At 35.2% G+C, this 24,878-nt stretch overlaps 1 protein-coding gene across 1 annotated transcript; it reads left to right on the top strand.

Moving 5' to 3' along the window:
- The first annotated feature begins 6,435 nt into the window (after nt 1–6,435).
- Nucleotides 6,436–8,112, top strand: LOC129798747 (uncharacterized). Its single transcript, XM_055842060.1, has one exon. It carries the CDS (start codon nt 6,436–6,438, stop codon nt 8,110–8,112), a length of 1,677 nt encoding a protein of 558 aa, XP_055698035.1.
- Nucleotides 8,113–24,878: the final 16,766 nt, after the last annotated feature.

The following is a 24,878-nucleotide window of genomic DNA, read 5'->3' as shown; positions in this document are numbered from 1 at the left end:
CACATTCAAAGGCAGACCACTTTCTCCTCTAGATAATTTGTTCTTTTGCGAATTATAGAAGTATGATAAAAATCAAGTGTACGGGCCCAAATACACTCAGGTTGATCTCGAGAATATTTAACTTAAAAATTGTCATTAACGGATCAGATAAAAGAAATTTATCCAATGGAATTGTAAAGGTTTTCTCTAGTTAGCTAAGCTCTCGACTTTACGTTTGAATCTCAATTTCGAGGTTAAAAAACAATCTGAGAGAAAAATTGCACATGGATAAAAATGTAGCTAATAAAATTCTCTATCAAACTCATAAAACAGATTGTTAGGGACAGTCTTGGTTTTCGAGATATTTTTGATTAAAGTTGCTAAAAAGTTCGATTTTTCCCTATTTTCTTAAATATATGAGACTACAGCGCTCCTGGTGTCAGTTCCACGAACTCCATCTGTTCAAAGGATTATCGGGCATGTACGGGAGAAAAAATGTTCTCATATTAAGAAATAAATCGGTTCAGCAGAATCGGAGATATAGGCACCCAAGTATCAAAAAACGGCAAAAAGATTTGCCTAGATTCCAGGAGCAAAAACAAAATAAAATCAAAATGATAAGTATTTTCGTAAATCATTTGACCCTAGCAATAGAAGAAATAGCATGAGAACCCAGGGACAAAAAAATAGTTTAAAATTGTTGCACAGTGTTATTAAGAGCAAATGATCTATCCGATTCTGAAAAATCAATAAAATTCTTTGCTATTTAGGAGTTTGAGACCTTCGAAAACTGAGCTAAACCTTTAGTCTGAAGACCGCTTTACAGTCGTACTTTCCCCAAGGGAAAAGATGTTTAAAAATCAGTTTCGAAAGTCAATGAAAATACATTTTTGCTATTCGAATTTCGAAGTATTTCAAAGTCTTCAGTGTCAGTCTTCACTTTGTTGTGGTTAAAATCAAATAAAATAGCCTGGTAATCTTTTCAAAAACCACTTAGAAACTCTTTCCGCCTTCTTATGCCCTAGACACACTTACGACTTAAGCCAAGAGATGACTTAGTGGAAAATGATAGAGATGTAGTTTCACGATTATTTCTAATAAAATTACGCTAAGCCGTCTCTCGGCTAATCCTCAGGTCTGTCGAGGTCCTTACTTTGGTATGTCATAAATTTTGTATAATCTGACGCAAATATTTAGTGTAAATTACTTCGGATTTTGTGCAAATAGAAAATTTTTTGCCTTTTAATCGAGACACTTGGAGAATCATAATCCGTTTTTGAGTCCACCGTTTGGGAAAAACGGAAATATTTAGATACTTCAAATACCCAAGTAGCAGAATGTAGTCACCATGGCGTTAATATACTGCTCGAATTCAAGGAGAGAGCAGTATACACAACCTGCTTTTTTTCGAATTCATCATCGATCTAAAGCTTAACCCTTTAAGGATGATAGGGTCATCCGTGACCCAAAAATGATTTTTTTTTCTACGGCCTTCTAAAGCTGTACTTTGCTATGAAAAGTTAGAAAAAATATTTTTTTCTGACCCTCGATTTCTGACCTTCTCGTCCTTAAAGGGTTAAACGGTAAATCAACAATAGGAAAATCCGGAAGTCATCGGGAAAAAGAATAATTCAGGGAAACACCACGTCTTCATCAGTGACCACTAATGAAGGCTTGGAGACCGAGCCGAAAGCTCTGGAGATAGTTGATATGTTTCCCTGAGTGATTGTTTCTTCCCTACAACTTCACATCGGTTTATTCTTACAATTAAACGGTAAAAGATATCACATATCGGTCTTTGGTGACCCCTATACAGATACATTATCTCCAGATATTTTTTCCTTTCCGCACACTCTTTTTTCACCCTCGAGAACCATAATTAATGAATTTGCTTAAATTTAGATTTTTTGGAAAGGTCTTGAAGTTTTCAATCCGGATGCATCAGTTTTAATCGGTAATGAATCGATAAAGTACTCGATGGATGAGTTCCCCGAGTTATCCGTGAGTTCCCTGAATTGTATGGTTTCCCCATGGGCTTTCTGGTAAGATTGTCTAGAATTCTTCGAAATGGGTTATCCCAGTTACCCCATTCTTCAAAGCAGAATAAAGAGAATAGAGAGTATTAGACAGTAATAGTCATTTCATAGTCATTCTGACTCATAATTGTCTTGAATTGGCGATTTTATTCCAGGACATTCTCAAAATGAGTTGAACATTATTTTAGCACAAAATTTATTGTGGGCATACTAGTCTTGTACTTAAACGTTTTATTTAGGCCTTTTGAAAGTAAATTTGACAGCATGAAGATAATCTTTTAATTTAATTGGAGTTCCTGGATAAAATGCTTTAGTGCATATATCTCATGAATTGCAGGTAAAACTTTTCATGTACCAGAGCAATTGCTTCAAATCTGTCCCTGAAGATGTGAGGTTCAGAGCATGCAAATCCCATAAGGATTCAGCAAGTCCCCAAAGGATCATCCATCTAGATTCATTGTCCCTGTTCCTCATTCTGGAAGGGGTGGCAGAAGTGAGTCGTGGTTGCCTTCTGGCAGTGCCGGAAATTCCTGAGAAAAACAAACAAGACATTAATCATGGTGTAAAACATATAAATTAATCGATTTGAACGAAGCTTTGTGACACATAAATTGCATTGTGGACACAACTTTCTCACCCCATTCCATTTTGCTCCATTGCATTGGCAATAAGGGGGTTAAAAAATAAATCATGCATAAAATGCAGAACAAAGCGCATGGGAAAGCTTAAAGGGCGACTTTAGTTTCCTGTGAAAATATCCAGCAATGTGTAGCTCTTTTTCTTTTCTTCCCATTTTCCCCTGCATTCTTCCCACCCAACACAAAAGCCCTCCCACTCACATGTCTCAAGTGGCCGCACTAACAAAAGAAATTGCGATAATTTGATAGAATTTAGAAGCCGCGAAATACGCCCCATTCCTCAATTGAACATGTATTATGTTAGCATTTCTCTCCAAGGAATTTTCTTATCTTTCTGCGATGTGGAAATTTCGTGTTCCTTTTCTCTGCCACCCATCCCAGTACCCATTCCATCATCCCGGAGGGCAGAATGAAAGCCAACCTCTTGAGCATTTTTCAGAAGCTTTCTCTCTTGATACCAAAAGCTACGTCCCAAGTAGCAATTTATGGCAATTTTTCACTTTAATTATACGTTAGATAATTGTGACTTTATTTGTGACATTGGCTATTATTAATCGTATCGAGATATATTTGTTACAATTCAATCATGTTGTCGTATATCCCGTGGTAAAGATCTCGATCTTAAAGATCTGGACCGAAACACTCTTGATAGACTGAAATAGGCCCTGGTGTTGATTTTCAGCAGCCGTGCGCAGACTTCTGTTGAGATGTCGTTGTTAGCTTTTATGATTGACTTAGGTTGAGTTCACAACCTCACTGTTGTAATTCCTCATTGGGAATCCTGTTCGACCGATGCTCTGCGTAGATATTACCGGAGTTATTGCTTGCTTAATCTGGATGAAGGACTAAAGGGTAGATAACTGTGCCGCTCACGATTCATTCGAGTGCCGATCTGCCGATCTTTTGTAAAAATTGTGCCGGTCTGAACATTTTTGTGAGCACAATTCGTGCCGATCTCGTGCCGGTCTTACAATTCTGCAGAATTTCCACGGAAAGATTAGTGTTGATCTAGTCCCCGGCGAGTGGCCTTCAAATTTGAAGCCAATTTCTTACTTTCACATACAAATGCGTATGGAAATTTTTCTGCACTCGTGGCCGTTACACGATATATGTCAAAATTGAGGTAAGCCTTGTGTACATGACTCTGAGCCTTGTAAAGAGGGATAAATATACTATATATCTGTCTAAATGCAGTCTTGTTCTTGCTGAGTTTCTGATAAATTTGTGAGTTGGCTTCAAACAGCTCCATATAAATAAAAAACACTTCGCCGGGGGCTAGATGTTGACAGTACCGTACATTAAAATTTACAAGAATGTCTATGAAATTAATGATGTTACATGAGTTTAAACAAACGCTATACTTCATTAGATCGAACTGATATTTAAATCTGCCGATTCTTCGATAAAATCGAGCCGATTTAGCAAATTGTACCGCACTGTCGATTTTTAGCTCTAGATCGCCATAATTTTGCCGATCGTCACTCAGGGTTCACTCTGAGAGTCACTTATTCAGCCCTTGTGAAGGACTCTCGTAACAGCTCTGGGATCGCGTTTCATGACATCGATTTTGTTAGCATAGGATAGGTTCTGCTTGGACTTATTGAGAGTGATCCTTCTTATTGAGAGAGCCTAAGTCACGGATGGTTTTCTCAAGTGCCAGGCTGAAGAGAACGCATGATAGTTCGTTCCTCTGCCTGGGTCCGTTGTTCACACGGAACTCGTGTGACAGTGATCTGTTCGATGCCCACATCTGTCATGATTATCCTAGTTAGTCTAATCAATCCATGTTAAAGATGATATCCTTGTCTGGTGAATCAGCCTGATTTCTGACTCCCGGTTAAGGTGCAGGGAATACTGATATACAAAAACTCACTTGAACACAACTCCCTTCTTTTTATGACTTTAACTGACTTTATTATGACTTATTTATTACTACAAAGCGAACACCAAATGCTAACCGATTTCAATTCAGCTGAAAACATGTATTTTCAGCGGAATTCTGCTAATCTTAAAACAACACTCGCGAGACAGTGTCATTTTTATATATTTGATTAGCACTTTTTGTTCGAGAACTGCTGACTGGTCAGTATATTTTTGCTGATCGATTTTGCAAAAATATGCTGAAAATGTTGATTTTTCGGATAACTGTGCTCGCTGGGTACGACCAGACGTTAAAATAACGTTACGCTGACTTTATGTTGCTACTTGGGTAGAAAATTGTGGTTAAGCATAGGAAAAACTTGTAGCAGATTGTGAACGGAAAAATAGACCTTTCTTGACTTTTTCTCTTTAATTCTTCACGACGTTTCGAGGATGGATGTCCTCTTCATCAGGTCTACAAAACATTTTAACAATTTTTAGAATTTGATAATTTTTACATTTCATCTTTTTCATTCTTACTTCGAATGTGGAGGAAAAATCACGTACAGGTGGGAAATTTTGCTGCTGCAATGCACTTGAACTTTTTTACAAATCTTCACTCTGTAGTTCACCATCCAATGGACTGACACCGAATGACTCATCCTCTGGGATCAGCTCTCATCACAGCTCTGGAACTCATCATCTATTGTGGTGTTGGTGTGCTGTTGTCTCGTTTTAACTCGTTGCAAAAGAGAAGTGTAAATTGTGTTGATCCCTTCAGTGTCGCTTCTCTTGTTGACAGTATGCGATCGTTGTATATGGATGTGAAGCATCTCTAAGTATTCTAGTTTTTTGTTGTGTTCGCATCTGTCCACGATTTCGACCGAGTCAAACAAAAACTGGTGTTTCATTTTTCGTGCATGAGTCACCAGGGCTGTAGCGTCACTCTTTTCCTCTTGGTTAGGATCGTATTGGGTGATGCTCCTCTTGTGTTGATTCATTCTGTCCTTCAGTCTCTGCATGGTTTTACCTACATATACTCTTTCGCACTCACACGGGATGGAATATACCACTCCGCTTTCCAATAATGGGTCAATCTTTGTTTTCAAATTCGTGTATAATTCCGAATTTGTATGGGCGCACTTGAATGCAATTTTTATGGTTTGTGTTTCGGCGCGCAATATTCTTTTTATCGTATCACTGAGTTTTGGAATGTATGTGATCGATTTATAGATGACTTCTGTATTGGTGGGTGAGCTGTGGGATATGTTGTGAGTTGCTGATGCTGGTTGTCCAATGTGCTTGTTCCATAGGGCATTGATAAGTTTTGGCGGAAATCCATTGACTCTTAGTTTTGAGATGGCAATCTCTTTCATGTTTTCCCTGTTTGTTGTGGTGAGCTTTTCGATTCTCTTCATAAATCCAATTGCTGTGCCCACTTTTTGCCTCAGAGGATGTTGAGAATGAAAGTTAAGCATTCTGTCTGATGCAATTGGTTTTTTTTTTATACCACATTGTTGCAAGACTTGAGGGTTTTCTTACGACATAGGTGTCCAGATAAGGAAGTCCTCCTTCTTTTTCCAATTCAACCGTGAATTGCAGTTTGGGATGGTATCCATTGAAGTGTGAGAGAATGTCCGTGACCTTGTCGTGCGGCACCAAACAGAAAATGTCGTCTACATATTTGGTCAGACAGACGATTCTTGCGGGAACTTTCTCGAGAATTTTGCCTATTGTGTAATCCATGACAATATCTGCTATTATTGGTGACAGTGGTCCTCCCATCGGCATGCCATCGATCTGTGAGAAGTGCTGGTCACCGTATGTGAAGATTCATCCGAGCACACAATGAAATCATCATCGTACCGTCTGACAAAGGCAATAAAACCGTGGTCATGTGGAGGGACGAGTACGAACAAAAGATGGCAAGCATAGTCTCAGATGAAACCACCTACAAGACAACAACAAATCAACTAGCGATTGCAGAACGCAAGAACAACGCCTTAGTAAAAAGACTTTATGAAGGTAGTCACATTGACTTCATTACAAAAAGAGAATTGACAACGCATAACTCCAGAACACCGCGAATATATGGATTGCCAAAAATACACAAGGAGAATACTCCACTCAGGCCCATTGTATCGTGTATTAAATCGCCAACATATGCAATGTCCAAATTTCTCAACCAACTATTGAAGCCAATTGCTGACGAAGGTGGATTTAACGTAAAAGATTCCTTTGAGTTCGTGGAGAGGGTAACAAAATGCGAGGTTCCAGAAGGATACATCATGATCAGTCTGGATGTGGTGTCACTTTTTCCTAATATACCGCGCGACTTAGCCTTACGGATTATAGAAGAATATTGGGATGCAAACAGAATCACCACAACCATAGATAAAAGGCTGTTTCTTGAAGTCCTAAAATTTTGCCTGGAGACAAGTTTCTTCACATACGGTGACCAGCACTTCTCACAGATCGATGGCATGCCGATGGGAGGACCACTGTCACCAATAATAGCAGATATTGTCATGGATTACACAATAGGCAAAATTCTCGAGAAAGTTCCCGCAAGAATCGTCTGTCTGACCAAATATGTAGACGACATTTTCTGTTTGGTGCCGCACGACAAGGTCACGGACATTCTCTCACACTTCAATGGATACCATCCCAAACTGCAATTCACGGTTGAATTGGAAAAAGAAGGAGGACTTCCTTATCTGGACACCTATGTCGTAAGAAAACCCTCAAGTCTTGCAACAATGTGGTATAAAAAACCAATTGCATCAGACAGAATGCTTAACTTTCATTCTCAACATCCTCTGAGGCAAAAAGTGGGCACAGCAATTGGATTTATGAAGAGAATCGAAAAGCTCACCACAACAAACAGGGAAAACATGAAAGAGATTGCCATCTCAAAACTAAGAGTCAATGGATTTCCGCCAAAACTTATCAATGCCCTATGGAACAAGCACATTGGACAACCAGCATCAGCAACTCACAACATATCCCACAGCTCACCCACCAATACAGAAGTCATCTATAAATCGATCACATACATTCCAAAACTCAGTGATACGATAAAAAGAATATTGCGCGCCGAAACACAAACCATAAAAATTGCATTCAAGTGCGCCCATACAAATTCGGAATTATACACGAATTTGAAAACAAAGATTGACCCATTATTGGAAAGCGGAGTGGTATATTCCATCCCGTGTGAGTGCGAAAGAGTATATGTAGGTAAAACCATGCAGAGACTGAAGGACAGAATGAATCAACACAAGAGGAGCATCACCCAATACGATCCTAACCAAGAGGAAAAGAGTGACGCTACAGCCCTGGTGACTCATGCACGAAAAATGAAACACCAGTTTTTGTTTGACTCGGTCGAAATCGTGGACAGATGCGAACACAACAAAAAACTAGAATACTTAGAGATGCTTCACATCCATATACAACGATCGCATACTGTCAACAAGAGAAGCGACACTGAAGGGATCAACACAATTTACACTTCTCTTTTGCAACGAGTTAAAACGAGACAACAGCACACCAACACCACAATAGATGATGAGTTCCAGAGCTGTGATGAGAGCTGATCCCAGAGGATGAGTCATTCGGTGTCAGTCCATTGGATGGTGAACTACAGAGTGAAGATTTGTAAAAAAGTTCAAGTGCATTGCAGCAGCAAAATTTCCCACCTGTACGTGATTTTTCCTCCACATTCGAAGTAAGAATGAAAAAGATGAAATGTAAAAATTATCAAATTCTAAAAATTGTTAAAATGTTTTGTAGACCTGATGAAGAGGACATCCATCCTCGAAACGTCGTGAAGAATTAAAGAGAAAAAGTCAAGAAAGGTCTATTTTTCCGTTCACAATCTGCCATAGGAAAAACTACAAGAAATGTTTTAAGTAAGTTAAAATTGAGAAAATACATATGTTCTTTGTAGAAAATTTAAAAACCTACACATTTTTGCTACAGAAGTATTTAGTGATTAAAATTAATTAGAAATGCTCCAACGAATTTATATTATTCAGTCCATTAATTTCTAACGTCACCGTCTCTCGAGGCAATTTTTAAAATATTAAGCTTATCTTTTCCTTATAAGTTAAATTTCTTATTTTGTAAGAAATTGCTACTTTGGTAGTCAAGGGGCTGTTGGGCGGGAGAGAATGAAGAAAGGAAACAAAAAAAGACCTGAGCTTTTGAGTCTTTGCCACTCTCCTGAATCCATCCACCTCTGGGGCATTTTAATATTATTAATGTTGGAGAATTTGTTTGCGTGATGAAAAGTTAAACGCGTTCTCTTTTTTTTTTATTCAACTTATATAACTTTTTTTTACCCTCCTCCAATGGGTCGAAAACTCCTCATCCCCTTTGAAACTTTTATCACATTGATACCACCTCAAAAAAAAAAGAGAGGGTGAAACAAAAGGAGCGCGAGGTGAAAAAAGAGAAAAGTTTGCGTTTTACTACCTCTAATGTACTAAATATTTTGTTTTATACCACCTCGTTTATATTTTATTTTTCCTTCACCCTTACCCTTCATTGCGCCTTCTGAAAACCTTTTTTTAAGCACTCTTGGGGTAAGAGTTAATCACACTCATTCTGCTTAAATTACTTGACGTACGCTCCTTTTTTACACTTTTTTTTATATTGTATTATGTACATCAAGTCTCGCTCAACAAATAAATCACTTAATTCAGCTCCCTATTTACATGTTAAAAAAATTGCTCTGAAAAATTCAGAGAAATTTTCCTCTTGAACAAAAAATAAAGCTTAATTTTCACAGGAATAACCGTCTGAATAATTTAGTGGGAAGTCATCATTCTCAATTGGCTGAAGAATCTTTGTGAATTGTAGATTTAGACCTTTCCTATCAAAAGTATTCTATTTTAAAATTATTCACATTCAGATGAAGTCAGTTTTATGATAACAAATTGAAAAAAAAAAGTTTTCTTAAAGGAAGAATCACACCATAGAAATATACCATTAACGTAAAAATTACTTATAAATTAACGTCAAGGCAGTATACACAGATCTTCGTTATCCGGAACTTCAATATCCGGATGACAGTTACCAAACACTGGCGGTTGATATATTCAAAACGTTTTTTTTGACGAAATATGCAGTTTGTCTTCAATGAATTAATGTGTTATTTTCTTTTTATCAAAGGTTTTGACACACAATCGTGCTACAAAATGATGCATAAACACACAACGAAGAAAAATATGTTGTTTCTCGACAGAGAATAAATTCATATAGCATGAAATATAGAAACCGTTGACCAGATTCAAAAAACTTAAATGTCACTTTGTCCCCACGTCAGCCAGATAACGAAGAGCCGTGTGTGCCGTTTTCTCAAAATTACGTATTTTTGTCGTATTGTTCATTATGCCCAACACACAATAACTTTTGTTTGTAAACATGTTTTCAAAAATTTCCGATGAGAGAGAGCGAGATGACTAGATCTCGGCTTCATTCACTCTCATGGAAATGTCAAAAACATATTTACAAAAGTTATTGTGCGTTGGGCATTAGGATTCTTACTTTTTATGCCCAACACACAATCAGTTTTGTTTGTTAACATTTTCATGTTAATGTTTTCAAAATTTCCCATGAGAGAGAGCGAGATAACTAGATCTCGGTTTCATTCACTCTCATTGAAATGTCAAAAACATATTTACAAAACAAAAGTTGTTGTGCGTTGGGCATTAAGCTTGTTTATGGCGTTTTCTGACGTTATGCGATACTTGTGTCTTGGCTACAATTTTCCTACAATATTCTACATCTACAACATGAAAGGGACAGTGCAGTGGGACAATTTCAGATTTGCATAAGTCTTGAAAAGACAAACATAAATAGTTCATAAAGGCTTGCCAAAAGTATCTAAAAAAACAAAAACTTTAGTTATCTGAACTGTCTCACCGTTCCCTTATGAACAAGTTTGATGCTTGGTAATTTACTTAAAAACAGCGACAATTTTTTTTAAATTTAAAATTATTATGGAAAATATTGAAGAGGAATTAACATATGACAAAGTTCTGAGTTCTGAGTAAATCATTCACAAACTTTATCGTAAGCCAAAAAATAGGTATAGGGAAAGTGATTGTATTTTGCGACAGGGTGCATATAAGCACCAATGTCCAAAGTTTGAAGTGCAATATTTTCAATACAAATTGAAGTTCTTGTTAAATTCTTTTCAGAAGTATTGTTTTGAACCTTGATAACTTATTTATCTTTTCTTTTTCTAAAATTAATCTTAAGAGCATCGTCAAGGAAAAAAAAGCTCCAGATTCAAGCTCTCGCGGAGCTACTCAAAGCATCCGTGATGTCCCCTGGTGGTGAAAAGAGGCATCACGCGCCATCAGTTGTCTCGTTTTTTCTACTGTTTTTTGTTCACGCTCATCGTCTGTCTATTTTTCTCCGAAGCGCTCCCCAGACCCAGAGCACACAAAAAACTCATTGAAAAGGTTGAAAACCCAAAGGCAGATTTTTAGCCTTGCGATGCATTATGAGATTTTGTGAAGGAAAGAAAAAATGAGACATGCATGTTTTACGCATATCTTTGTCTCTAAAAATTGATTAAAAAAAATTAAATTTTCAAGTGACAAAATTTCTATTTTTATTTTCTTCATAGTTCAAAATTTCTATTTCTTCAAAAAGGACACGTGCATTTGACACATTTGAAAGATAGGGGGAAACAGGTTTGTTTTTTGGCCTTTTTTTGGTACGGGAAAGTCAAACTAATAAATAATTAACATGACCTTTATTTTTCCTCCATTCTTTCCAAAAACCATGTTCTTCTTGGGAATCTTTAAAAACGCATCCTGCGATTTTTTTATTTTTAAATATGTTTTAGAGGCCGACTCGGTGATAATTTCATATAAGAAAATACTGTTGAATCAAAGATTTTTCAAGGTCAAAGGTTAAAAATGCTCTATAGAGAGCGTATTTTTAAACCGAATAGGGTGACATTTGGTATAGTTCCAAAGGTCATGCAATTTTTTACAATTCTGAAAAGGGTATAATTTTTTTATGAATCCATATAATAAACCAGTTATGAAACTATAACTAATTTTAATCTGAAGTCCAATTGTAGTATTGTTAGCAAATTGCACAATCACAGTAAAAACTTTTGGACACTGACCAAAATATTTCTTAAAAATTTTCTTTAGAACAATTTGTTACAGAACAAATATGTACCTAAAAAAGATATTTATTCGTTCCAATATTTTTTTTTCTTTACGGTTTTGTTAAGAATAGTGACAATTGTGTAAAAGTTTTCTTTTAGAACCGTTTCGATACGGTGGAATACCTACAAATTTCAGTAGATTTCGTTTTATACAAATTTGATCTGTGAGTTGGAATAAAATTTTGTTACGCTCTACTGTTTTGTTCCCACTGTCAGGAACAAATTTGTAGATTTTTTTTTATAAAAATACTATTCCTACATTTGTAACATATTCGTTTCAAAAATTTTCGGTGTCCGTGGACGATTTAATTTTTGGAACAAAAATCGTTACTAATATGGGGAATCCTTTTGCCTCTCTTAAAAAGTACAAATTTGTTGCTAAAAGTCGGAACCAAAATATAGACATTTTGTTCCAATTATCGGGAACAAATTAATGCAATTTAAAAGATCTCGTCCGTTTCGTCTAACAGTTAAGGTCTATAGTTAAGGTGCCAGTGCTGGTAGCAAGAGGGGAAAAATCTCGCCAATCTCGAATAAAAAAAAAAGTGAAACCGTAAATATTATAGCTTGAAAAATGCCACAAATTTAACGTCCTTCTTGCTGCGATGGTGACTTTCGGAACAAATTAGTTACTAATATTGAAAATCTTTTTGTTACTCCTTGAAGGCACAAACTGGTTTATTATATGGATTCATAAAAAATTATACCCTTTTCAGAATTGTAAGAAATTGCATAATCATTGGAACTATACCAAATGTCACTCTATTCGGTTTAAAAATACGCTCTCTATAGAGCATTTTTAACCTTTGACCTTGAAAAATCTTTGATTCAACAGTATTTTCTTATATGAAATTATCACCGAGTCGGCCTCTAAAACATATTTAAAAATAAAAAAAATCGCAGGATGCGTTTTTAAAGATTCCCAAGAAGAACATGGTTTTTGGAAAGAATGGAGGAAAAATAAAGGTCATGTTAATTATTTATTAGTTTGACCTGCCAAGATTGTAAAGTTTTAAATTTCGAATCGTAAGGGTTAGGGGAAAGAACTGTCCTTTCGAACGTTCATGCCTGCGAATAGCGTGATTTTTCTTTTATTTTTCCTAAGAGACTTATAAATAATTATCACATAATCATAAATATTGATGATAAGCTAACTAATATTTAATAGAAATGTGTAGGGGAAGGTCGTCTGCCTTCAAACGAAAAATGTAGTTCCAAATTTAAGATTTGTTTCTGAAGAATCCACAAAATGGATTTTATTTTCTACTACACCAAAAAATTCTCTTGTTCATTCGGCGTATATGACTACCTCATTTACCATTTGCAAGTCCTCAGTTTTTCCTTCTGAGGAAATTAAAAAAGTGATGTCGATTTGTATGAAGGCAGCTGGCATAGTCTGCCTTTAAACGCGAGGCAGCTACCTTTAAATGTTTTTTTTTTCACTGAGAATATCAAATCAATAAAAGTAAATGGGCTATAAATGATTAGATTGAAGCCTAACGCACTCACTAAAATCATCACTGCAGTCAAAAGACATTAAACAATAACTTTTCTTCACATTTTTCTGAAGCACTGTTTTGCACTTGAAAATTTGGAAGAAAATGCCATTGAAGTTGACAATTGTCAACTTGAAACATCCCGGCCGGAGCAAGATAGCAGGTTATAAGTATTTGTATGACGTTCGTCAGAGAAAAGTAGGAGTTCGATTTCACATGTCTTGATGTATGGAAAGATAGGATTTAAAGGCACACGACATTAGCATTTAAAGGCTGCTGCAGGGTGATATTTGCAAATTTTTGCCACCCACAAAAATTGTGTCATCTGAACCAAAATGTATTAACAGAAATATTAAGCCTGATTAACCTTCTATGTGTCACAATGGAAGATTTATTTGTAAAATGATTTTTACTATGAAAAATCACATGATTTGTGGAACATCAAAATTACAGTTTAGAGCTCATTTTCATTTTTTTTTTATCTAGCATCTAGGAAATAGGAGCTAGGCTCTCCATTTTTTGATGATTTGTGAGGATGATGGATAGCTACCTAATAGTTAATAGAATATAATTTATGCTTTTGAGAACAACGAAAAAATCGCAACATTTAAAGGCTGCTGCATTTAAAGGCAGACGACTTTCCCCTAAGTCTCATACGAAAAATAAAAGAAAATTCCCATTATTCCAAGGCATGAACATTCGAAAGGAGAGTACTTTCCCGTACCAAAAAAAGGCCAAAAAATAAACCTGTTTCCCCCTATCTTTTAAATGTGTCAAATGCACGTGTTCTTTGAAGAAATAGAAATTTTGGACTATGAAGAAAATAAAAATAGAAATTTTGTCACTTGAAAATTTAATTTTTTTTATCAATTTTTAGAGACAAAGATATACGTAAAACATGCATGTCTCATTTTTTCTCTCCTTCACAAAAGTTCCATTTCAAAATCGGGTTTTCTATTGTAATCTCGAAATCATGTTATGCTTTTTCGCTACTTTTAGGTTTATTTTGTAACTTCGCGGATCGCGGTGTGTTCGTGGATTTTAGTGGGCCGCGGAATTTTTCGTGTATTTGCGTGGATCGCGGTGTTGCTCCCGGATTTTCTCGGATCGCGGAATCGTTCACGAATTTTCGCGAACCGCGAAATTTCTCGCGGATCGCGGAATCTTTTGCGGACCGAAGAATTTCTGACGGATTTACGCAGCCGCCAGAATTTATTGTGGATTTTCCCGGACCGTGAATTTTTTCGCGGATTTTTGAAGATCGCAGTATTACTCGCGGATTGCGGAATAGTTTCTGAGCCATTTTGGCATAAAAGTTTTACATGTATTTTTGTGCATTTCTGACAATCGAATTTGCACTCTTCAATTTTCAACGACCTCGAGTTGCACGCATTTCGAGGTTTCCTGTAATAAATCTCAGCTAGCATAAGGTCATCTGGACTTCGATTTTGCCCCCAATTCGAATTTGCAATGAAAGAATCACACATAGCATAAGCCCATTTAGGCTTATCACTGACTTTTTTCTTCTCCGAGAAAAATTATATCGGCATATTATGTAGTCACCGCGATATTAGCTGGTTTTGTGAAATGCCCATGACGATTGACGATTCATAATTTTTACGATTTTCTACAATTTTTTGAAACAACGAGACTGATCGTGAAAATCATAAAAATTCGCTCAGCTGTAATTCATAAGATTTCTCACACAGTGGATGAGTTTTGTTGTTTTGCATTTTTTTCTCCTCCGCCTGATCGCAAAAAACTGCAGGCGTGCTGAAGGTCAGAGAGAAAAGGAAAGACATGGTGAAAAATGCGACGCGTAATCTTGTGGCGAATTGCTGAACAATTTTGAGTAGCATTTCTCGGAAGTTCGGAAAGCTATCAAAAGCTCATGAAAATTTCTAATTTGGAGCATGTTGTTTAAAATTTAATTGCAAAAAAACTATTAGGAGTTTCTCCAATTCTAATGTACCATTTGAAAGCTAATGAAATGTAGATTGGTACAAAAATAATTATTAATTCGGAAAAAATGATATTCTCGGTACAAAGATGCAATGAAAACTGTCATTTTTTGGACAATTTTCAATTGAAAAATACTTGGAAAATTTGTATGAAAAGTGAAAGAAGTGAAACAGGCATTTTGTAGAGCATGTCTTTAGGAGCAAAATTAAAAAAAAATATACCTCTCTATCTTTCGTATTCTAGGAGATAATGCAGCTTCTTTGTGGCATGTTTTAGAAGTATACGAATGTTTGGAAAATTATATTACGAAAGCAAAACAGTTTTTCAAAATATTAAAACAGGGAATTCAAAGATAATATAAAAAACTACCCTCAGTTAAATTTTCAAGGAAATATCTCAAAAATTGTAAGACTTGATACACTTTTAATTTTGGGTTTTTGTATGGAGCCGCCATTTTCTGGCTTTATTATACTCTTAATACGTTTAAAAATGATTAAATATTTAGAAATGAATTTTATTGCAATTTTGGACAGTTTTCTTGTAATTTTGGACACTTTGTAATTTTGGACACTTTGCTTGTTATTTTGGACATTGCTTGTAATTTTAGACATTTTGTTTGTAATTTTGGACACTTTGTTTGTAATTTTGGACACTACTTGTAATTTTGGACAGCAGATCCGTCGTAATGGGATTCACATTGTTGTCCATTAACTCAACTTGTCAAGTCTTCTCCTGGTTTATGAGAAGCCACTAGGATGTCTCAAGAAGCCCGGAAACTTTCCATATAATTGATTAAGTAGAGTTAAATTCGGCACTACAAATACACGAAGATTTACGTATTCCCTTGCCATTATAAGATTCTTTTAATGCTTTTTGCACTGTGTTTCGTTAAAATTTCGTCCAAAGAGATCACAAAAATTAAAAACTCATTGAATTTTGAAAAGTAAAACAAATATTTATGATAATATTTGAAGAAAATTCCATAATTTTAATCAATATGTTTGTGGTGTCCAACTTTACCCTCATAGTATCCAAAATTACGAACTGTCCGGAATTACAAGCACTTCCCCTATTAACGCAATAAGCTTGGGATTGCAATTAAATCTCTTCATTGCACTAAACATTAAAGCTTTCACAAGGGTCATTACCATTAGAATACTATCGTGGGGGATGAGCGATTTTATTTATTCATTTATTTAATATTCATATTTCAATAGGTCTAATATCCTTAATGTGTTCTCCAGCAAAGTATACTTACAAACAGCATTGTTATGCGTGCAAATAACATTTTCCTCTGAAAGACAACCTTTAGTTAATTATTTATTATGTTATCAGAGTCACAATTGGATTTAAACATATTAACCCACTTAGATCCATATCACTTATCCCAAAATATGTTTATAACAATTATTCGCAAAATTGGTAATTTGATTTTTTGTATATTTTTTAAATAAAAACAGAGTTTAAATAATGATATGAATATTAGATGATTTGATGAAGGTTTTTCCAGTAAAGTCGTTTAGCTTTAATGGGTTGAGCATGAATATAAAAAAGAATTGCACATGCCATTTATATATTTATGGAAGAAAACAGCAAATGACCAGTAAAATAATAAATTTTGTGAGTGAAATTATTTAATCTTTACAATCGTATAATTTGACATTTAATATATAGTTACAGGTAAAATAAAAGAAAAACTCATATTTTCTCTCTGTTTTTATTTTTCTTTTATTACTGCTAATTTCTACTATACAATGCCTTAATTTATTATCTTTAGCTTAAATTATGGTCTGTGGTTACTTCAATTTAAACAGTAAAACATTTTTTATTTCAGTGAAAAGAATCATATTAAATTCAATTAAATTATATAAATATGTCGATATATTCTGATTTTTTCCTAATTTTAATTTTGATAGTGATTATACAAATACTATTTTGTAGACCGTCCTATCAATTTTGAGAAAAATCTGCTAAAGAAACCTACGGCTTAACGTAATTTATAATAAAAATATTGACTACACTTAAGTACAGAATCACATTGACAGTAAAATGCTTACCGTATTTTGTTAATTTACGCATTTTCATTGGAATTCTTACGTAAATTCTCGATTACCGTATTACCTTATCTCATACTCGATGGCACTGTAAGTGAAAATAATATAAGAAAATTAAGGAAATAAAACGAAAATACGATAAATGGTAAGCAAAAAACACTGTAAGAGAAATTAATTTTACAGTTTTTTTACAGTTTTTTACAGTTTTTTACAGTTTTGGAGTGATAAACTCACCGATCTCAGATCGTCTTATCTAAGTGTTTCAAAAGACTTTAACAAAAATTATCATGTAAATTATAAGATACCGTGGATGTTTCACATGACACTTTGTATGAAAAGTTCACAAAATATTCACAAGAGGCGATCTAAGAACTGTAAATTACTATCGTGAAAAACTCATGGAAAATCTTTTAAGGTTACCTGAGTGTGTGCATCCTTTTCTCTCTCAAGGGTATTGAATATTTATTTATTTCACATTTTTAAACTCAAATCCAAATTGAATTTATTGTGACGTTCAAAAGAAGAAGAAGAGTGTGAAAGAGTCGAATTATATATGTAATATATCTGAGAGAGGAAGAGACAGATATATTTCTATTTAATGAAATTTTCCTGGTCGAAAATGTGTGCTGGGGACATAAATTTAAGAGAAAATCTAATAATATTGTTTTACAAAACGTTTAAGTTATATTGTTATATTGATTAAAATTCTCTGTTGACAATACGCAGCTACTTTCATTTTCTAAATTGCTTTTGTCGGTTTGTCAAACGTGTGCCAATTACATAAATCGTGGCACACAATTTTTCCTCTAAATTTTGACAAATTAACAATTTGTTTCTTTTATTTGGGAAGTAAGGAAATCTTGCAAAAGTAATTACATCGTATAAACCGCAACATATAAAGTATTAACTCTTTCTGGACCGCAGCATATGCTGCAAGCCAATTTCATCATTTTTTAATCAAAAATATCTAAGCTCTGGAATTAATTGAGGTTCCACAAAGAAACATCTCACATTTAGACATCCTTATATTTTTTAATCATCGACAAGAATGAGATTTTTATCAGTTTTGAATAGTTGAAAAACATTATTTTACACAGACTATGCTGCTTTGAGTACTCAGAGTCCCAAAAGAGATGAAAGAGTTAAATTAAGTTTGTAGTATATAAGAATCAATTTAAAATGCGAATTTCAAATAATGTTTAAAGTTAGTTTTACAATTCTGCTTTATTTTATAAATTTCTCCGTGAAATTTATTGACCATTTTTGTTTATTTATTGAACAATATTTGTTTGAAAATTATCATCTTTATGTAAAAAAAGCACTGAAAGCTTTAATTTTTTGTCTCTTGGTTTTTTATCGTTCCCAAATTACAAGTAATTGGGACTACGGATAGGGCTTTGAGTTAAACTTATGAAATCAAAATGTAGATAAGAATGTTTTATTAGTCTTCGTAAATTTTACTGATCATCACTTTTTGTAAATTTCCGAGGCAGCTAAAATCCCCTACGTTAAAATCCCGAAAGCCAAAATCCCGAACGGCAAAATCCCGAAAGCCAAAATCCCGAAAGCCAAAATCCCGAAAGCTAAAATCCCGAAAAGCAAAAATCCCGATCGTCAAAATCCTGAAAGCCAAGATCCCGAAAATCCAAAAAGCCAAAATTCCGAAAGCCAAAATCCCGAAAAGGCCAAAATTCTGAAAACCAAAATCCCGAATGTTCAAAATCCTGGAAGGGATGAAATTATATGGAGGATAATGTGTAGAATAATTTCCCAAGATGCAGAAAATTTCCCTTTGCCTCCAGCAAGAGCGTGTGCAATCCTGGGAGTAGCTATGACACTTTTAAGAATTCGGGATTTTGGCTTTTGGGATTTTTACTGGAACTCGTAAATTTATCACTAAATGATTGAAAATTGTTATAAAATACTACACACTTTTAATAATGCTTAGAGGTTATGTTTTCGGACATATCAGATTGATTCATTTCTTTCTATCTAATAGTTAAGGTGTATCCATCTCCTCTTCTATTCAAATTTCCATTGTTTGCAGCCAAATGTCATTACTTTAACCTAAAAATTGCCCTAATTAAGCACTTGATAAGTACTTATTGTAGTAGGACTGTTGAGTCTAGAGGAGTTGGAGGGAGAAATCCCGTCCTGACGAAGACTCTTCTAAGTCAACGATACCAATCACTGTTCAGCTAGGATGGTAACTCTGAGGGGTGCTATAACGGCGGCGAACTTCAAGTTACGATATCGCTATAGTTCCGCTAGATGGGATTGTGAGTGCTCAACGAGTTATTCCGAAGGCAGAATCGAATTGAATCGGCTCTTCAGTTGGTCTTCACCAGTGAAGCGAGGAGGACACTGGATTCGTGGCCTTCTTGGAATGGGCAATGGGGCTCAATTCCGGGAGGCTAGCGATGAAGGGTACTCCAGCATGTTCTGGTGTGGTGTGGGGCCTGTAGCATTCGTGCTTTATTAATATGGACTTATTTTACGCACTTGGACAAAGTCCTATTTTAGTTCAAATTTTTACTTTTACTGCAAGATGTCAACGTTCGCCTAAAAAGTTCCTTAATTAGGGACTTAGTAGGTACTTACTTACTTACTTACTTATTTAGATGTCTGCAACATTCCTTTAAGAGACCGGTCCTTTCGCATTAACCTCCTCCAGTCCTGGTAACTCTCCGTCAGTTTGCTAAAGAAATGTAGCATAGGTCGCTATCGAAAAGTCCATCCTATCGGAGGCTCCTTGTGAGTTTTCGTAACAATCTTGCTTTTGCGGGGAGTGATTGTTAGACCTTCGCCCAATCCTCTCTAGAAAGGACCAGATCCCATGTTCGTTAGCCTCAGATTCGTGACTTCCCACTGGGGTTGGTTACCCAATATTCTATTACTCACCCGAGTGTACCGGGGGCTGCAATGCATCTAGCCCGCTTGGAGGTTAACATAGGAATTGAGAGGAAGAGGCTATGTGTCGCATTACTCCCCCCTTCCATTTAGACCCCTTAGTAAGTACTTATTACGGGCTTATTTCAGAGGAACCTAGTACGTCAATGGTCAAAACGCTACCTGAACAAACTTATTTTGACATTTATTCGGTTTCAAACGGTTCTTGCACACCTCTGGCTTATTTTATGCATTTTTTTTCGACATTTTTGGACATTTGGACAAAGATTTTATTTAAAAGTAACACCTTACTTCCTGTTAGCCAGGGTGGAAAACTCAAAGTAAGCAAATATCAGTGAAACATGTACACTTAAGTAGTAAATCATCTCTTTCAAGATTTTAAAGCCTTTAAATAAAATTTATAAACTGAGATAAGCGACAGAGCTTTAAATAAATATCTAATTTAAATTAAAACTATAAATCTTAAAGATTTATCGGAAAAATTGTTAGGGTAATATAGGTAATTGAATTTAAAAGTTCATTATTTAATGCAACGCAATAATCTGTATGACGCGAATATTAATATTTAAAGTATATTTTCAACTGATCAATTTAGAGTGTGCAATATATAAATACTGAAATGAGTTGCGAAGAGGTGGACAGAAGGGTGAAAAGGGTGAGAAAATTATTTATAAAATATGTGACAAGGGAGTAAAGAAAAATTATTCAGCTTGTGGGGGGCTTGATAGTTGGGAAAATGAGAGTTGGGGAGGTTGAGCTATATATAACATAATTTAGTGTGTTGGGAAATGTGTGTGATTGTGTATATATATTTAAATGGTTAACATTGCAGTTTTTCCTCACTTTTCTACCCTTTTTCCCCAATTTCTCTCTGGCTTCAAATTTTCACACATTCACCGCTTCTGTATAAAATTTTCTCCACTTGTGTTAGTAATCCCCACAAATGGGGGTCGAAAATTTCTACACAGTGCAAATACTGGAGCAAGAGAGCAAAAGCACAAAATAGTTGGGAAAATTGCAAAATATAATGTACTTTATAGTAAATTTTACTTTAATAAATTTTCTTTTCAATCTCTTTTGCTATATTACCTAGATATTTTCCATGTCATATCATCTTGTAGCATAAAAAAGTCTTTTTCTTTGTTGTCATTCAATGTTGTTGGTTGGGAAGAAGGCGAGAAGTGGTTATATAGAAAAAAAAGGGTAGCACCGCGAATATTATTATTATTATTTCATGTACATATACATCTCATACCCTTATAATGTGTGCACACGAGTGTTCAGTGGTAAATATCAAAATTTGGCTCTTTTCTCTCCCTGAAAATGGCACATGCATGTTTTTTTTCCTGAAGGAGTTGGGGAAGGTGTTGCTCCAAGGGGTGAGCCACAAATTTTCTCTCTCTCTCTCTGTCCCCCTCATTTTTCCCTCATATCGCATGCGAGAAGAGCGGAAAAGGGCATTTGGGGTGGGGTTTTGGGGGGCAAAGGGTGGTATAAAACGAGAAGCTGTTTATATGCGGGATATGTTATAACTTTGATTAAATGTAATGTTGCTTTTCTCACACTCTTTCTCTCTCTCTCACCCTGTAATGCTATATATGCGAGAGAAGGGAAATGTTATTGCAAAAATAGATATTCAAGCATTTTCTCTGTATGCTGCAGAGGGTTGGATTGTGTGTGCGTGTATGTGTGTATTTTGTGGATCAATGCAATATTCTCTTGCGGTATGTGCCACAAAGAATCAGTGCCGTCTTCAGGGGGGTGCTCCTCCCTGCAATTTCAGCACAAGTGCTACATATTGCATGCAATCTCAACGTGACCGATTTTGTAGCATTGGTAACAATTTCAACTTTAATCGTTCCTATTGCTTAGATTCTCCTAGAGTAGTCTAGGATGACTCTCATTTAGTCTAATACGAAAGATTTTAGTACAGAGATTATGGAAAAACAATTATACAAGTTTGCCTATCATTGGGAGCTAATCTGTGAAGTTAGTTTGGAAATACTAGAAGCATTTCTTGGAGCTAGTGTTAAAAATGAGGCGAATTGGTGCTTAAATTTTCTTTCATACGTTACGGCGTAACTGATTTGAAAGAAATGCGGTTTTTTTGCCCGTTCCAAAAATAAAGATAATTCCAGAACCTCCTGGGAATCTTGTTCTCTCAAATTCTTCTTTCTCTCTGAATCTAAAATAGAAACCTGGTAAAGAGGACATCCATCCTCGAAACACCGTCAAGTGTTAAAGAGAAATAAAATCAAAAGAGGTTTATTTTTGCGCCCACTATCTGCTTGATTCCGACTGTTAAACCACTATTTCCACAGCTACACAGGTTTTTCTGTAGTTTATTATCGAGATTATTTTTCTAAACCTGCAAAGTAAAACAACGAAGCTTTTTAGCTTCTGTTTTAGGCTATACAATAAAGCGGTCTTCAAAGTTTGGGTTTAGCCCAGTTCCTAAAGATCTCACATTTCTCAACAATAAGCTATTGCGCTATTGCAGTTATTTATCAAAATCTGATGGGTTTGATTCTTTTTTAATATACAATCCTAAATAAAAATTTTCCAAAAAATTTCCTTTTAAGAAATTAGTCTACTAAAAATAAACCTTGGGTAAATGATAAGCCTTATGTCCTAGGCACACTTACGACTTAAGCCGAGAGACGACTTGGTGGAAAATGATGAAAATGATGTCTAACCATTATTTCGAAAATAATTACGCTAAGCCATCTCTCGGCTAATCCTCAGGTCTGTCAAGGCCCTTACATCTGAAGCTCGTGTAAGTTTAGCACATAAAACTGCCATGAAACTTTATAACTGAAAAGCTCGTGCAGTACTCATCCTTCTAAGCAAGGTATTTCTAAAAAGATTTTCTAAAAATTATGGAAATTGATAAAAACCTCATTTAAAATGGTCTTAAGAGGAAGACGAGAAAAAATCACCAAAAATTCAATGTTAAACCAATTTTGATTATTTTAAGCAGATGTAGAAAGTTTGATAGATTCCCTAAAAACTCTTTTGAAACTACTTTTATGTGATAAATCGATCAAAATATTTCCCAAAGTCGCCCTAAAAATCCACCACTTGATGCTTTTAAATTGATTTTGTGCAACGTTTCTTTTAAAAATCTAATTTTAAAATTATTTTTTGAATTTTTTGAATCTCTTATGGGGATGGTCATCTTTGGTATGCCTTTGCTCCATTACGCTATACACCTATGAACCATGGACAATCTCTTTTAGATAAAATCCCCCTGCCAACTGTTATAATTCCCCCAAGTGTATCTTGGTTAAAATAGAAAGTCTGAGAAAACATTTTCTGATGTTACCTACAGACTATTACAAAAATGTCATAGAGAAATGTTAATATACAGGGTGTTAAAAATTTAAAAAGGGGGATAAGAACTCCGTTTTATCGCTTATATGTCATAATACTAATTGTTTTTTAACAATTTTCTGATAATTATGACTTATATGCAACTAATACAGAAGCGGATTAATTTTTAAAAATATAGGGTGAAAGGAAGACCTATTAACACTTTAAGAACTCGTGTCAGGACTTATTGACACTCTGCTCTGTATCATTTGGATTACGAAATTCGAACTTTTATCATTATCGAAAAACGCAGATTAATGAAAACTCGTTATATTTCTAAGATTTTATTGGATGCATTAAATAATTTTCAACATTTTGACAAAAGTGTCAATAGGGGTTCCCTGTCGAAAAGGTGTTTCTTCGACCCTAAGAAGAAACATAAAGCATTTGAGAGAAGACTTTTTGAACCGAGAAGTAGGAAAATATGGATTGGGGTAATACAATGGTCTCAGACTGGAGGCTTAGCCCAGTTCATAAATGTGTCTGGAACTAAATTTAAAACAACAAGCAATTTTAATGGGTTTTCAAAATCTAATGATCCTTTTGCCCTTGATACCTAAATTTCAATTAAAATTTGCCAAAAAATCTTGCCTGATAAGAAATTAGATCCCAAACACGTTGACACAACTAACTAATTAAGTTATACAGTCTTTAGATTTAAGGTTTATCCAAATGGCTTAATTTTTCTAGTTTCTTATCTGTCAAGATTTTTCGGAAAAATCCAACTTAAGATTGGATTATTAAGGGCAAACAATCTTTCGATTCTCAAAAACCAAAAAAATGGTTGCTATTCAGGATTTAGAGACCTTCGGTAAGTGGGCTAAACTTTTAGTCTAAAGGCCAATTTAGCTTAACTAAGCCAAATAGCTAACCCTTAGATCTAAAGCACATATAAAGCTCAGTGGGGTTCCGGTCAAAATCCCGAAAGCCAAAATTCCGAAAGACAAAATCCGGAATTCTTAAAAGTGTCATACCTAATCCCACGATTGCATCAATGCTTGCTGGAGGCAAAGGGAAATTTTCTTGTTTTGGGAAATGATTCTAAACATACTCCTCCATATAATCTCATCCCTTTTAGGATTTTAAACATTCGGGATTTTGGCTTTCGGGATTTTGGCGTTTTCGGGATTTGGGCTTTCATAATTTTGGCTTTTGGGGATTTTGGCCTTTTCGGGATTTTGGCTTTCGGGATTTTGGCTTTTGGAATTTTGGCTTTTTCAAGATTTTGGCTTTCGGGATTTTGGCTTTCGAGAATTTGGCCCTTTCGGAATTTGGCTTTAGAGAATTTCGCCCTTTCGGGATTTGGGCTTTCGTGATTTTGGCTTTTCGGGATTTTGGCTGCCTCAGAGCTCAGTTAGTTTTTTTTTTTTTGA

Source organism: Phlebotomus papatasi, chromosome 1 (assembly GCF_024763615.1).
Source record: "Phlebotomus papatasi isolate M1 chromosome 1, Ppap_2.1, whole genome shotgun sequence".
Taxonomy (NCBI): domain Eukaryota; kingdom Metazoa; phylum Arthropoda; class Insecta; order Diptera; family Psychodidae; genus Phlebotomus; species Phlebotomus papatasi.
The sequence above is the reverse complement of the archived record's forward strand: the minus strand, read 5'-3'. Positions and strand labels throughout refer to the sequence as shown.

Bases quoted from the DNA above. Each gene is read 5' to 3' on its own strand.
- LOC129798747 (XM_055842060.1), top strand. From the start codon at position 6,436: ATGGCAAGCATAGTCTCAGATGAAACCACCTACAAGACAACAACAAAT.